At 39.3% G+C, this 13,593-nt stretch overlaps 1 protein-coding gene across 1 annotated transcript; it reads left to right on the forward strand.

Annotated features, from left to right (window-relative positions):
• The first annotated feature begins 11,059 nt into the window (after window positions 1-11,059).
• LOC140168827 (uncharacterized) lies at window positions 11,060-12,888 on the forward strand. The gene is made up of 4 exons (XM_072192213.1): window positions 11,060-11,325; window positions 11,435-12,008; window positions 12,078-12,354; window positions 12,440-12,888. Exons 1-4 carry the CDS (start codon window positions 11,060-11,062, stop codon window positions 12,886-12,888), a joined length of 1,566 nt encoding a protein of 521 aa, XP_072048314.1.
• The last annotated feature ends 705 nt before the right edge of the window (window positions 12,889-13,593 follow it).

Here is a 13,593-nt window from a genome sequence, read left to right on the forward strand (position 1 = left end):
AATTATTCTAACTTATTTGAACGGCGCTCTCAGGCCGATGGTCGTGATTTGAGTGTAGGTATATGTTTGAGAATATAAAACATTCATTTATATTGTTTATAAAAATCCAAAATAGCTGCCCTATATCCAAAATTTCAAAATGGCGGTCAAAATGTCGAATATTAGTCTATATCATTTGAACGGGATTCTCAGGCCGATGGTGGCGATTTTGGTGTCCAGTTATATGTTTGGGGACATGACCAAGTCATTCAGCTAGTTTACAAAAAATTGCCCTATGGTCCAAAATTCAAAATGGAGGCTAAAATAGTGAATTTTAGTAAAAATTACTTGAAAGATATTCTTAGGCTGATGATAGCGATATTGGTGTCTATAGGTATATGTTTGTGACATATAGGCCCCTATAGTGTACATGACCAAGTCATTTAGATAGTTGATTAAATCCAGAATGGCTGCCCTATGCTAACAAAATCAAGTGGTAGCCAAAATTGCCAATTTTATATTGATTTTATCTAATTATCATAATAGACACTCCAGCTCCTGGGATTTAATTTTTGTTTTAAATCTAAAGTCGCCTTGTCACAATATAATCACTTATAAATGGAACATAGATAACCAAAATATTCAAAATGGCGTCATTAACCAAATGTTAATACTAACTAACACTATCACATTGGATGTCCATTGATCTATTATGATTTAAAAAGGTAGTCCAAAGACGATTGAAAATGTTGTATATCCCGTAAAATTAAAACTTGTTCTCTAAACCTGGTCACTTGAAGACCTTGGCGGCCATAATATGAAACATCATATAATAATCATTATAACGCAATAAGTAAAGTGATAAACCCTAGAACTAAGTAGGGGGGTTGTACCACCCCAAAGATTTTCATCCGCCATAAAAAAAAAATACGCGTATTTACGTCCAAACGACTTAAGCTAATCGTATATCCATCCATTGCGCTCATTTTAGTGATAAAATGTTTGCCCAAGTACCTTACCCGGGGTAGGACCGACCATCATTTGTATCCAGAATGTTGATATTTTTTGTTTTATTTTTGTTTTCTCTTTTTTTGTGTGTGTGCGCTCTGATCGCTCTGTAAGAAGCGCGTTATAAAAATCTTTTGTATGTATGTATGTATGTATGTACCAATGTATAGCTATGGGTCTCGTTTATCCAGTGATACCAAAAGAAGTACAAACATTCCCCACATAATATCGCTATGACGTCATACTGTGAGCACATCCTTGAATATATGAATGTACAACCCACCCAAGTCCGTACTTTTCCCAAATTGAGTTAACCATGGAAAATTGTTGCTTATACATAGGCCTATCATATGTATAAAAGTTGAATCCAAATCAACCCTCTACGTGGGTCTATTAGCATGTGAAATCCAAAATGGCCTATACCCGGCTTGTATGATACACATTTGTTTTTTAGTTTTTTCAAAAACACTTTCGATGGACTTGGGTGGGTTTTGTATTCATGTATTCAATTCTGCTTATTTACAAAAGTATAGGCAAAATTGATCTTCTTCCAAAAATTCTACGAAAATGCGATTTCCACCAAATTGGAAAATGACTATTTCATCCTAACTAACAAGTAAAAAGTCAATATATCTTGGAATAATTTTACAAGAGTGAAATGAAACTGTATTTACTGTAGAAACCTATGGTGGGCATCACCCCCCCCCCCTCTATGGTCAATCATCTTTGATGGTCAGTCATACCCCGGGTAAGGTGCTGGGGTAAAAATTGTATCACTTAAAAGAGCGTACAGGATGGATCTACGATTAGTTTAAGTCGTTTGGGCGTAAAGACGCGGTTTTCTTTTTATGGATGATGAAAAACCTTAGGGGTGGTACAACCCCCTACGTAGTTCTAGGTTTAATCACTTTCTTTAATTGAGTTATAATGATTATTATGTTTCATATTATGGCCGATCTTCAAATACCCCGGTTTAAAGATAGAAATCGTTTACCTTTTACGGGATACACAAGAGTTGGCCACCTTTTTAATTCATAATAGATCAATAGACATCAAATGTGATTATTTGGTTAATGGCGCCATTTTGAATAATTTGGGCATCTATGTACCAATTACAAGTGATTATATTGTGACACGGCGACCTTAGATTTAAAACAAAAATTAAGTCCCAAGAGCTTGGGTGTCTATATGATAATTATGTGAAATCAATATAAAATTTGCAATTTTGACCTCCACTTTAATTTTTTAGCATAGGGCAGCTATTTAAGATTCCATCATCTAAATGACTTGGTCATGTACACTATAGGGGCATATATTTCACAAACATATACCTAGACACCAATATCGCTACCATCAGCCTAAGAATATCTTTCAAGTAATATTTACTAAAATTCACTATTTTAGCCGCCATTTTGAATTTTGGACCATAGGGCAACTTTTTTGGATTTTGTAAACTAGCTGAATGTCTTTGTCACGTCCCCAAACATATAACTGGACACCAAAATCACCACCATCGGCCTGAGAATGCCGTTCAAATGATATAGACTAATATTCGACATTTTGACCGCCATTTTGAATTTTTGGGCATAGAGCATCCATTTTGGATTTTTATAGGCAATGTAAATGACTGTTTCATGTCCACAGACATATTCATAGGCACTCAAATCACCACCATCGGCCTGAAAAAGCCGTTCAAATAAGTTTGGCTAAAATTCACCATTTTGGCCACCATTTTGATTTTTAGACCATAAGGAAGCCATTTTGGATTTCGTAAACTATCTAAATGACTTTCTCATGTCCATAAACATATATTTAGACACCAAAATCACCACCATTGGCCTTAGAATACACTTTTAGTAATTTTGACCTCCATTGTAGGGGCACCCCCCGGAAAAAGCACTTTGGGCACATTTTTAATTAAAGTGGACTACGGGAGCGTGTTCTACGCAAAATTTCAGTCTAGAAACCGTATCAAACATAAAGTGAACACTATTTCCCATCCGCGCGTGAATGAGAGCCCGACTATAATGTGAAAATTCAACATTACTTATTTGTATGGTATTTAGGTACATCGGTGGACTGTATAACCTACGTAAATTATTTCAAACTTCCAAACACTATATTAAATAGCAACCGTTCTCTTTAAAACATGTTAAAACATAATTTCCTTACCTTCTCTAGTGATTTTCACTCAATTTTAAAGGAACAAAATACTATATATAAAGGTAAAAACATGCATGAAAAATGGCCCTCCACAACGCTAAAACCTCAGAGCTTCCGGGGGCTTCGCACCCTGGACCCCACCAGGGCCCTAAGGCGAGCCCCTGGACCCCACCCGTTGCTCGCTCCTCTCGCTTCGCTCGCTACGCTCGAATTGTCAATATTACTTGTCGGTTTGTGTCTAAAACTTGCCCCCCCCCCCATATAAAAATCCTGGCTACGCCACTGTTAGATGATATAAGCTTGCGTGATAGCTAGGTCAATATAGTAAAACATTCCATCTAAAAAGATAAAACAGCAGGACCGGTTTCGTTCCACAGATACACAGGAACTGCAGCTGCAGAGGGAGGGAAAGTACGGAGTAGACAGATATAACATCATGCTTAATAAGTTGTTAATTCTGTGACAAATGTACTGTCTGGTATATAAGAGATATAATGTAACTTTATAGCAGACACACACTTTTCTACAGAGTCGGTGACAATCAGTTAATAGCACGTGCTGTTCTCACATTTATAGTATGCAGTGAGTTGGCAATATCGAGTTTATAATACAACGCACGATAGTAGTTAATGTGGCCTTTTTCGGAGGTTGAGGTCAAAGGTCACGATGACGTCACTTCCGGGTCAAAGGTCAACCGATGTCAAAGGTCATGGGTCAAAGGTCACGATGACGTCACTTCCGTGTCAAAGGTCATCAGGGGTCAAAGATCGATTTGCATATTCATGAGATGGTCGTGGATAAATTAGCATATATGAATATTCATGAGGCGGGCGTGGATAAATTAGCATATATGAATATTCATGAGATGGGCGTTGTTAATTAGCATGAATATTCACGAGGTGGGCGTGGCGAAACGTGACGTCATGATGTTGATCAATATGATCAAAGAGTCGCTTTTTATTTTATTTCATTTTAATTTATTTCGTTGGAATGAATTCATTTTCATTTTAGTTCATTTAATTTCGATGTTATTAATTAATTAATTTCAATGTAATTTTGTTTCAGTGTCATTTATTTCATTTCAATTAATTCATTTCATTTTAATTCAGTTAATTTCAATGTAATTTATTTCATTTTTATTTCGTTTGAATTAATTAATTTCGTTTGAATTAATTTGATTTCAATGTATTTTAATTCAGTTTAATTTATTTCACTTGACATAAAATACAAACACTGTATGCCAGTATCGTACAAGTGCAACAAACAAACAAATTGATATCACTGTTTAGGCTGCAACATTACTCCATGTAGTGGTGATGCTAGAGTTTAAATCCATTAGCCTAATTATGAAAACTTTAAAAGCAATGCCCCCCCCCCCCCATTGGTTTTAGTTTTCTTATTAACATGTATCATGTTGAGACTAAGTTATTTGGCATAATCTCTTCAAAGAACTACAGAACAAGTTTCAATTTTTACAGTTCCAAAATATTTCTTATCAATGTTTCATGTAAAATATTCCCCACTGCTCACAGCCCTCATATAGTTAGAGGAACGGACTATAGTAATTTTTCATATCATTCATTAACATTTGCTGTTTAAGTACTTGGCTTTTGAGGGGACATTTATATTTTCTTAATTAATGATTTATTTATTAATTAATTAATAAATAAATCATTTTATTCTGTTATTATCCAAGTAATAGTTATAGTTATGTTATAGTTATACATGATACATCAACTTCATTTAACTCTAAAATACAAATTAGGTTTTGACCTGATTTGACCAGTTTTGTCCGGTTTTGACCAGTTTAAACCTGGTTTTAACTGGACAAAACAGGTTTTGACCGGTCAAAAGTCCAACCCTGGACCTAATTCATTTCATTTTAGTTCATCTGATTTCAATGTAATTTAATTCAGTTTTGAATAATTTCATTTGAATGAATTCACTTCGTTTGAATTTATTAATTCATTCATTTTATTTCGTTTCATATGAATTAATTTTATTTTAATAAAATTCATTTCATTCGAATTGAATCATTTCAGTTCATTCAATGCATTTTATAAAATTGTTAATAAATATTAATATGTCAATTTATAATTATATAAATAATTCTATTACCTCCACGACCCATTATTCAAAATCGCGCACTGTGATTTGTTGAAACGCGTCACGTGAGAGCCCATTATTCTGCAATAATGGGTCGAGCGCCGTAACACATTCTACGCACAGCATTACGCTTGGTTACGCGTGCAATATTTCCGCGATACGCGTTGTCACTTACGCGTACGCGCTCTACCTTGAAGTAAACAACTTTTAAGTTAAATATTTGTGCCAAAAAATGATATTTTCTCTTTAAATCGCACTATTTTCTGGTAATAGAATAGAAATAAAGGGTGCAGCATTATCCTTTACACGCAAATAATGTGTCCTCGGCATTAAAAACATTTAAATAATGGGTTCGGCTGCGCCTCACCCATTATTTACGTGTTTACTGCCTCGGACACATTATTTGGGTGTAAAGGATAAAGCATTACCCTTTATTTCTTAAATCGAAGCCTGGGCCTAGTAAAATAGAAATTAAGTTAAACTGAATGAAACAAATAAAATGTTAATGTGAAAATTATTGACCATTATATGATATCAAATGCTGGACAGTTTCCTGTTTCCTGTGACCATTACGTAACTCTAACTTTACACAGCTCATACGTCACGTATAATTAACACAATACGTCACATATAACAAACACAACTTGTTTGATATAACAAGTGATGTAAACATAAAGGTTAATTTAACTTAATTACAAGTATACCTATATGATATATCAGCATGATCAGTGATCTTTCCGTGCATAGAAACTCATAGAGACCTCGACCATTTACATATTAACCCCAGCAAGAAAAAGTTAAAACTTTATTACCAAGTTCAATTTTTAAGTTTCACATTTCACATAAATACAGTATAGGTCTACCGACACTTAGGCCTAATAATACAAATAAAGGGTTTTTTTAACTTTCTATATTAAAAGTAAAAAACAAACGCAACTTGTTGTTGTTGTTGTTTTTAGTAGTAGTATAATATATAGGCTTATAGATATAAACTAGTATATAATAGCCTATTGTGCTAACATTTTCATTATCGATATCTATCAACGCGGGCGACTTTTGCCGTAGGTGGCACACTTCCATGACACCATAAATTACACCCGAGTTCCGAGATTCGTTTGATAAGTTATGGATATATACGAGACCTAGGCCTACATGTAGAAATCATGTGCATATATTGAGGGGTGGGGGGGTGTTTTGTTTATTTGTCTGAAATATAAACGATGCATGATGATGTAGATGATTTGATTATGAATTAGATTATTCCCCGGAAAGCACAACCCATACCTCTTACCTATGTTCCCTCCGCCACCTATATATAACCTCCTCCCTCCCCCCTCCCCACACTAGATATCGACTCTTCCCTATTATTCCACTCCACTCTTGAGCCCCCCTCTCCCCCTCCTTCCCTTCCCACTTCCAATGCTCTCTCCCCTCTGTTTCTCTTTCTCCCTTAACCTTACCCCCTCCCCCTCACACACACACCCCTACCCTCTTTCCCTGGCGATCTCTTCTATCTCTCTATCTCTATTCTCCAATAAATAAATTGAATAAAAGTTAGTTTAAACCAGCTTTCTATGATATTGATCTTCCGTCATGCGACATGCATAAATAGAGTTGCGTATAATAGTGTTTATAACAATGAAGTCATAATCTGTCAAGTGGCTATTGTAATGTCTGTGGAAATATTTCGATGGTCTATATATTTTCACAGTGAAATCAGCTTAGGCTAATTCGTAGTCTCAAGTCAATGCTTTCAAACTAAATCAATGCTTTCAAATGTAGACTGCTTTGTTCGACTTCTCTGCTCGTGAATATTGCACTGCGAAATTTAAACATTTCTTTTGTATACTTAGAGTAGGTAACTTCAAATCGAATAATTTTACGATCCACACCACTTATAAGAAACTGAAACCAAAACCGAAACTGACTGACACAAATGTTCGGTTTTAAACAAAAGGTAGAAACAATGAGTTCGATATCTTATGATTCAAGTGGTTAGGCAGGACAATAGGAAACCACGTGACCAAAACCAAAACCAAAACTAAAACTATATATTTGAAATGAGGCGATGTCTTCAGAAGTTGTGAAGTGACACCAGTGTGTTACAAACTACCAATGCAATTATTACCCATCATGCACCACGTGATTTGTTAAGATACGACACGCTTCATCGGAACTCTTATTCGCGGGTTCTTATTTTAACAACGCAAACCAATGACAATTTAGGTGGCTTGCGAGTGAAGCGTGTAAACCAATAACGAATTGCGAGTGAATCATGTCGTTAACGACTGAATTGCGAGTAAATCATGTCGTTAACGACTGAATTGCGAGTGTTTATTAACCATCATGCTTCACGCGAATTGGCCGCTTCATCGATACTCTAATTCACGGGGTTTTCTTTTCAACGTAAACCAATGACAATTTAGGTGGCTTGCTTGTAAAGATACGTTCGTACCTGCAAAAAACCGATGCTTGTGTTGCATTATATAAAGCCATGAACCAAAAGATTTTCTCATTATGATCTTGGATTTACCGGTGCAGTGGAATGGACGGAACCATGGACCCTATGACTGAGGACGAAATTAGAAGGATTGACAATGTGGATATACTGAACGCTATCATACAAGAGGATGATTGGCAAACGGATGCTACTCGTTTGGCATATAATAGAATTCTTCAACTCAGGGAAATGGATGACACAGACCCTGTGGGGAATGTTCCGATGGACTCTATGGCGGGTGGTGAAAACCCATTGCCTGTACTGCCTGATGTGATTGAAACTGTAAGTGTATTCAACTTCTTTTAAATATAGGTCTAAGATAAATAGGCCTACACTAATTTCCGCTTTTGTTACCTCATCGTGCATGTTTTTAGACCTAACTGTAGGTATACTATTTTCTCTTAATTGTTCCTATAACATATATAGGATATGTTAACATATCCTATTTAGCAAGTAGAGGTTATAAACTTATGATCATTTTAATCACACTCCCTGCGTGCACCGTGTATCCTACCCTATGCACGTATGGACTAATTAATGGACTATGATAGGTCTATGATAGCGCGCCATATTTCGTTACAAGCGGATAAAAAATAGGCCTATTATATTGAGGGCTCGCTTTCGATTAACAAGTAAAAAGTTTTGATCAAAAACTTAAGGTTCTAACTAACACACTGCGTGACTAACGATAACTAATTTATCGATTAAAGTACACCTTCACCGAGAAAATTTGAGAAAATATCTATGTAATGTTACTAATCGTGCGCGTGCACGTACAGTTTAAATTCGTGAAATTCGTGATAGACTATGCAAGTATCCTTGCATTTTCAGCACTCACTTCACGATTTCAGATCACATTTGTTATTTGTTATTAATTAAAGCGCATCCTCTATGATTAAAATCATAGCTTTATTAGGGGTCTACTTTTATTTTACTATTAGGCCTAGGCCTATAGGTCTTTATTTCTATTTACGATCGGTTTTTTTTACTTTTTTTTTTATGTCATAAGAACATTATTTCGGCATTTTATTTAAACTTCCTCATGATTATTTAGCACGGGTCATTCGTGTCGTTATTTTGCGTGTCATTAAACTGATTAAGACTCTGCTAGGATCGTGGGTCCCATAGTCGCGTTTAATGGTTTAATCGTAGGATGAATGAGTAGTTATATAGTGTTCAACGTTTAAAAAAGTTCAAGACAATTACTCAAGCTATCAACTATTTTTTTGTTTTTATTAGGTCGTTGTAACAGGGAGTCGTAAACGCCCCGCCGAAAACAATGTGGATGATACAGACGACCCTTTAAACTCCGATGTGACTGAAGAACAGCGAGAAGAGTCGGATGACCTGTCCCGATACTACAACATCGAGACCGTGAACACGAAACGCGTCAAAAAATACAAGGCCTCGGCTACGGATTACCGATTGCGACTGAGAAATTTAGACGAAGTAGCTCTGGATGCCTTGCCTCTGTTGTCTGGGATTATAGACGATGTATTGCATAATCTGACTCTCGGTGTCCGTCCCAGAGATATGGTGCGAATTATTCTGCAAGCTCCCGGTTTAGATAAACTTATAGCGCTACCTTTCATCAAGAAAGACGATCTCACTATAGATAGATTCATGGCGAGGGTAGAGCACGTGCTTCAATCCAACAAGGATGTGAAATTGAACAGCGACATGGACATTAATTTCGTGCATATTTAAATGCCGGAAGGAGGGAGATCGGATAGACCGATGTTTCAGACCTGGGAGGAGAAGAAGAAAAATTTGAATTATATCGTACCCATCTCCAACCAGAGCGATAACATGTGTTTGGCCCGAGCCATCGTAACCGGTAAGGCGAACCATGAACTGAAATAAACGGAATGGGTTTGGAAAGATATCAGGAGAGGTGGGCACCACCAAACGACACGCGCTACGGCACTTCACGAGGAAGCCAAGATGACTTTTAAAGCGTGCGGATTAGAACATGTAGAAGCTTTCCAGCAAGTCGTCTCCGACTACCAACTCGTGGTCGTTTCCAAAGAACAGTTCAACAAAATTATTTGGAAAGGGCCGTATAAATCCAAAGGAATCTATTTGTTGTACAACAACCACCATTTCGATCTCATCACCTCCATTTCGGCTTATCTGAACAGGAATTATTGGTGCCACGAGTGCAAGGTTGCATACAATGACAAGAGGCGTCACGAATGCGAAAAATCCTGTAAGGTATGCCACTCCGGAAATTGTCAGTCGAGCGATGAGATCGAGGCTTGGACGTATTGTACCGACTGTAATCGGTACTTCAAATCCCCCCAATGTTACATGAACCATAAAGCGGACGGTTCCAGCGTCAAGAAGTTCGGTACGATCTGCAGCCAGTACTACAAATGCGAGAAGTGCGAAAGAGTCGTCAACAAATTATACCTCCAAAAAGATAAAAGACACGACTGTACCGATATCTGGTGTCGCGTCTGCATTGGAAACTTTAAGGTGGGTCACCGATGCTTTATCAAAAAAGTGGAAGTTAAGGAAAAAGAAGAGAAACCGTTCAGTTACATCTTTTTCGACGTGGAATCTCAGATGGAGACGGGAATACACAGACCCTGCCTCTGCGTCGCGCAAAAAGTTTGCGAAACGTGCGCCGATCGACCGATCGAAGATACCTGCGACTTCGGGATCCAAGAGCTTTGTAAAGGATTTTACCCGCATCTGAAGAACACGAAAGCCAACGAGAATTACCGCGGGAAGCTACCGGACATGGGAGATTTCGACCCGGAAGGTATGTCCGAAGCGGGGAAAAAAGAGTTCCTAAAATGGTACGAAGACGAAAAGAAGAAAGGAAAGGAATGGGTTCTGCAAGATGAGTTATTGAAATACTGTATCAACGACGTCGATATCCTTCGAAGATGTTGCATGCAGTTCCGAACCATGTTCATGGAGGTGACCAAGACCGGTCTAGAAGATCCCGGAGTAGACCCTTTGAAAGACCCCATCACCATCGCAGCAGCCTGCAAATTGGTATTACGCCGCAACTTTTTAGAATCCGAAACCATCGCCATCATCCCTCCTCACGGTTACGGGCCCGGTCAGAATTTTTCTAGGGACTCTATAGTATGGTTGAATTACGAAGCGATGAAGGACGACGTTTATATCCTACACGCCCTGAATGGAGGGGAACTCCAACTATACGGAAGAGTGACTGCCGATGGTATTGATCTCGAAAATCGTAAGATCTATTCTTATCATGGTTGCCTATTTCACTGAGGCAGGTCCTGTTTCGACGAAGATACCATCAATCCCATTTCGGGGAAACCAATGGCCGAGCTGTACAGGAAGACCCTGTTACGCAGGAAACAATTGGAGCTCAATTACCCAGATTACGAAATCGTCGAAATTTTTGAACACGACTGGAAAAAGACGTGGAAAGATCTACCCGACGACGTGAGAAAAAGGATCGATGTTTCCCGACATCTGGAACCTTTGGATTTTAGAGAAGCGTTGTACGGTGGCAGGACCGAGACGAACAAACTCTTTCACGAAGTCGCGGACGGAGAGGTCATCAGATACCTAGACTTTACGAGGTAAGTCGACCGATCGATCGATTCAAAATAACGCTTCGTTTGTAATTGCTTGTTTTTGTATTCATTTAATCTTTTAATTTTATCGATCATATTTTGTTCTTTGAATTAGCCTCTACCCATGGACGAATAAATATAGCGAATACATCGTCGGTTTCCCAAAGATATACACGAACGATTTCGACGACGTATCGTCTTACTTCGGCCTGATTCGATGCACGGTCCTGCCGCCACGATGGTTGTTTCATCCCGTATTACCCGCCCGATGTCACGGCAAGTTGATGTTCGCCTTATGCGGTACGTGTATGGAAGAGAAACGTAGGGCCTACTGTCCTCATTCGGACGAAGAGCGAACCATCCGAGGAACGTGGGTAACCTTGGAAGTCCAGAAGGCCGTGGAGATGGGCTACCGGATCGTGAGTACCGAGGTGGTGTGGCACTGGGAACGACGCGCCGTGTACGATAAAGAGACAGAGACTGGGGGCTTGTTTACCGAGTATATCGACCGATTCCTCCGATTGAAACAAGAAGCTAGCGGGTACCCCGACTGGTGCGTGACGTCAGAAGATAAACGACGTTACGTCGAAGAGTACTACGAGAATGAAGGGATACGTCTGGATCCCGACAACATCGCTAAGAATCCCGGCATGAGGTCGCTGGCCAAGCTGTGTCTGAATAGTATGTGGGTGAGTATCATCGCTGATCAGGCATGTGACTTTTTTTTTTAAATAGATAAAAACAAATTCTTTTTACAGGGAAAATTTGCCCAAAGATCCAACCTGAGTAAGACGGTTATACACGACGACCCTTCCGAAGTGTACAAGTTGTTGACGGACGATACCATCACGGTCGATAATATCAGACTCGTTAACGAAGAGGTTGTGGAAGTGACGTATAAAGAAGAAGGAGCTTTCGCCAAGATCAACCCTAAAACAAACGTCGTTATCGCGGCCTTTACGACCTGTCACGCCAGACTCGAATTGTACGAAGTTCTGGAAAAATTGGGTGATCGCGCCATGTACCAAGATACGGGTAAGTTTCTAGTTTTTATTTTGTTCATGATCCGTATTTTCAAATTATATTTTTCTTAACTGTTCTCATTTTTCCGTCATTTCAGATAGCGTCGTATTCCTCAGTCGCCCGGGAGATTGGGAGCCCCCGACTGGCGATTATCTCGGTCAATTGACGGACGAGGTCGCCCCGCACGACGGGAACCATATTACAGCTTTCGTGTCCGGCGGATGTAAAAATTATTATTATACCACGGATACGGGTAAAACAACCATGAAAGTGAGAGGTATCACCCTCAACGCGCGAAATTCAAATCTGGTCAACGCCTCGACTTTGGAACGAATGGTCAAAGGATTAACGTTACACGGTGAAGGGGAGAGAGTGACGGTGACTGATCCTCGCAAGATCGTGCGTAACGTCAAGACCAAGAACATCGAGAGTTGCGTTTTCAAGAAAGACTACAGGGTCGTGTTCGACAAGAGGTGGATCTCCGACGGATTCGACACCTTACCTTACGGTTACGGGGTAGATAAAGAGGCTGTCAAAAGCGATTAGTTCGAGATGGAGGTCGAGAACGTACGCGCGCAACAATGTCTCTGCAAAGATTCTCTGAAAAAATACTCCACCTTTCCTATGATCGGACTGGCTCTACACCTCGTCACCAACGCTGCATTGACCGTCACTCAACATCGAGAGGGTACTTCCTTTAATTTGTGCCACAACTTGACGCTACCGTTCGCGTCTTACCAAACCAAGTCGATTAACGTCGATAAAGTCAAATTTCGAGAAGAGTCGACCCACTGTCTCCCTCAACACGCGCTTCACCTTGGAGAAGATATATACCTCAGCGTGTGTCATTTCCGCGGCAGTGTGCGTGTGGATATCAGACGGTTCGTAGGTGACGTGGAGAAGGAAGGAATTCTTCCTACTATACGAGGTATTTACCTGTCTATCGATCAGTGGAACGAGTTGAAAAGGAACGTAAGCTTCGTAGACTCTGCTATCGAGAAACTATCATGGACGCGAGACTCGCGCATCCCTACACGGCCATCGTCTCTGGACCTACGGGTTCTGGGAAAACTCAATTCGTCAAACGACTCATCGCGGAAGGGGATAGGACGGTAGACGGACCGCCCGATAAAATTATATGGCTTTACGGGGAATACCAATCCGCGTACGACGACATGCGAAAATCTTTCGAGAACATTCAATTTATAGAAGGATTTCCCTCCGACATGGAATCTCTGATCGACCCTAACT

This window comes from Amphiura filiformis, chromosome 1 (assembly GCF_039555335.1).
Source record: "Amphiura filiformis chromosome 1, Afil_fr2py, whole genome shotgun sequence".
Taxonomy (NCBI): domain Eukaryota; kingdom Metazoa; phylum Echinodermata; class Ophiuroidea; order Amphilepidida; family Amphiuridae; genus Amphiura; species Amphiura filiformis.

Excerpts from the sequence above, each read along its gene's own strand:
- LOC140168827 (XM_072192213.1), top strand. The coding sequence starts at position 11,060 with ATGGCCGAGCTGTACAGGAAGACCCTGTTACGCAGGAAACAATTGGAG. Across the intron at positions 11,326-11,434 it reads AGATACCTAGACTTTACGAG|CCTCTACCCATGGACGAATA; the intron begins GTAAGTCGACCG and ends TCTTTGAATTAG. Across the intron at positions 12,355-12,439 it reads CGCCATGTACCAAGATACGG|ATAGCGTCGTATTCCTCAGT; the intron begins GTAAGTTTCTAG and ends CCGTCATTTCAG.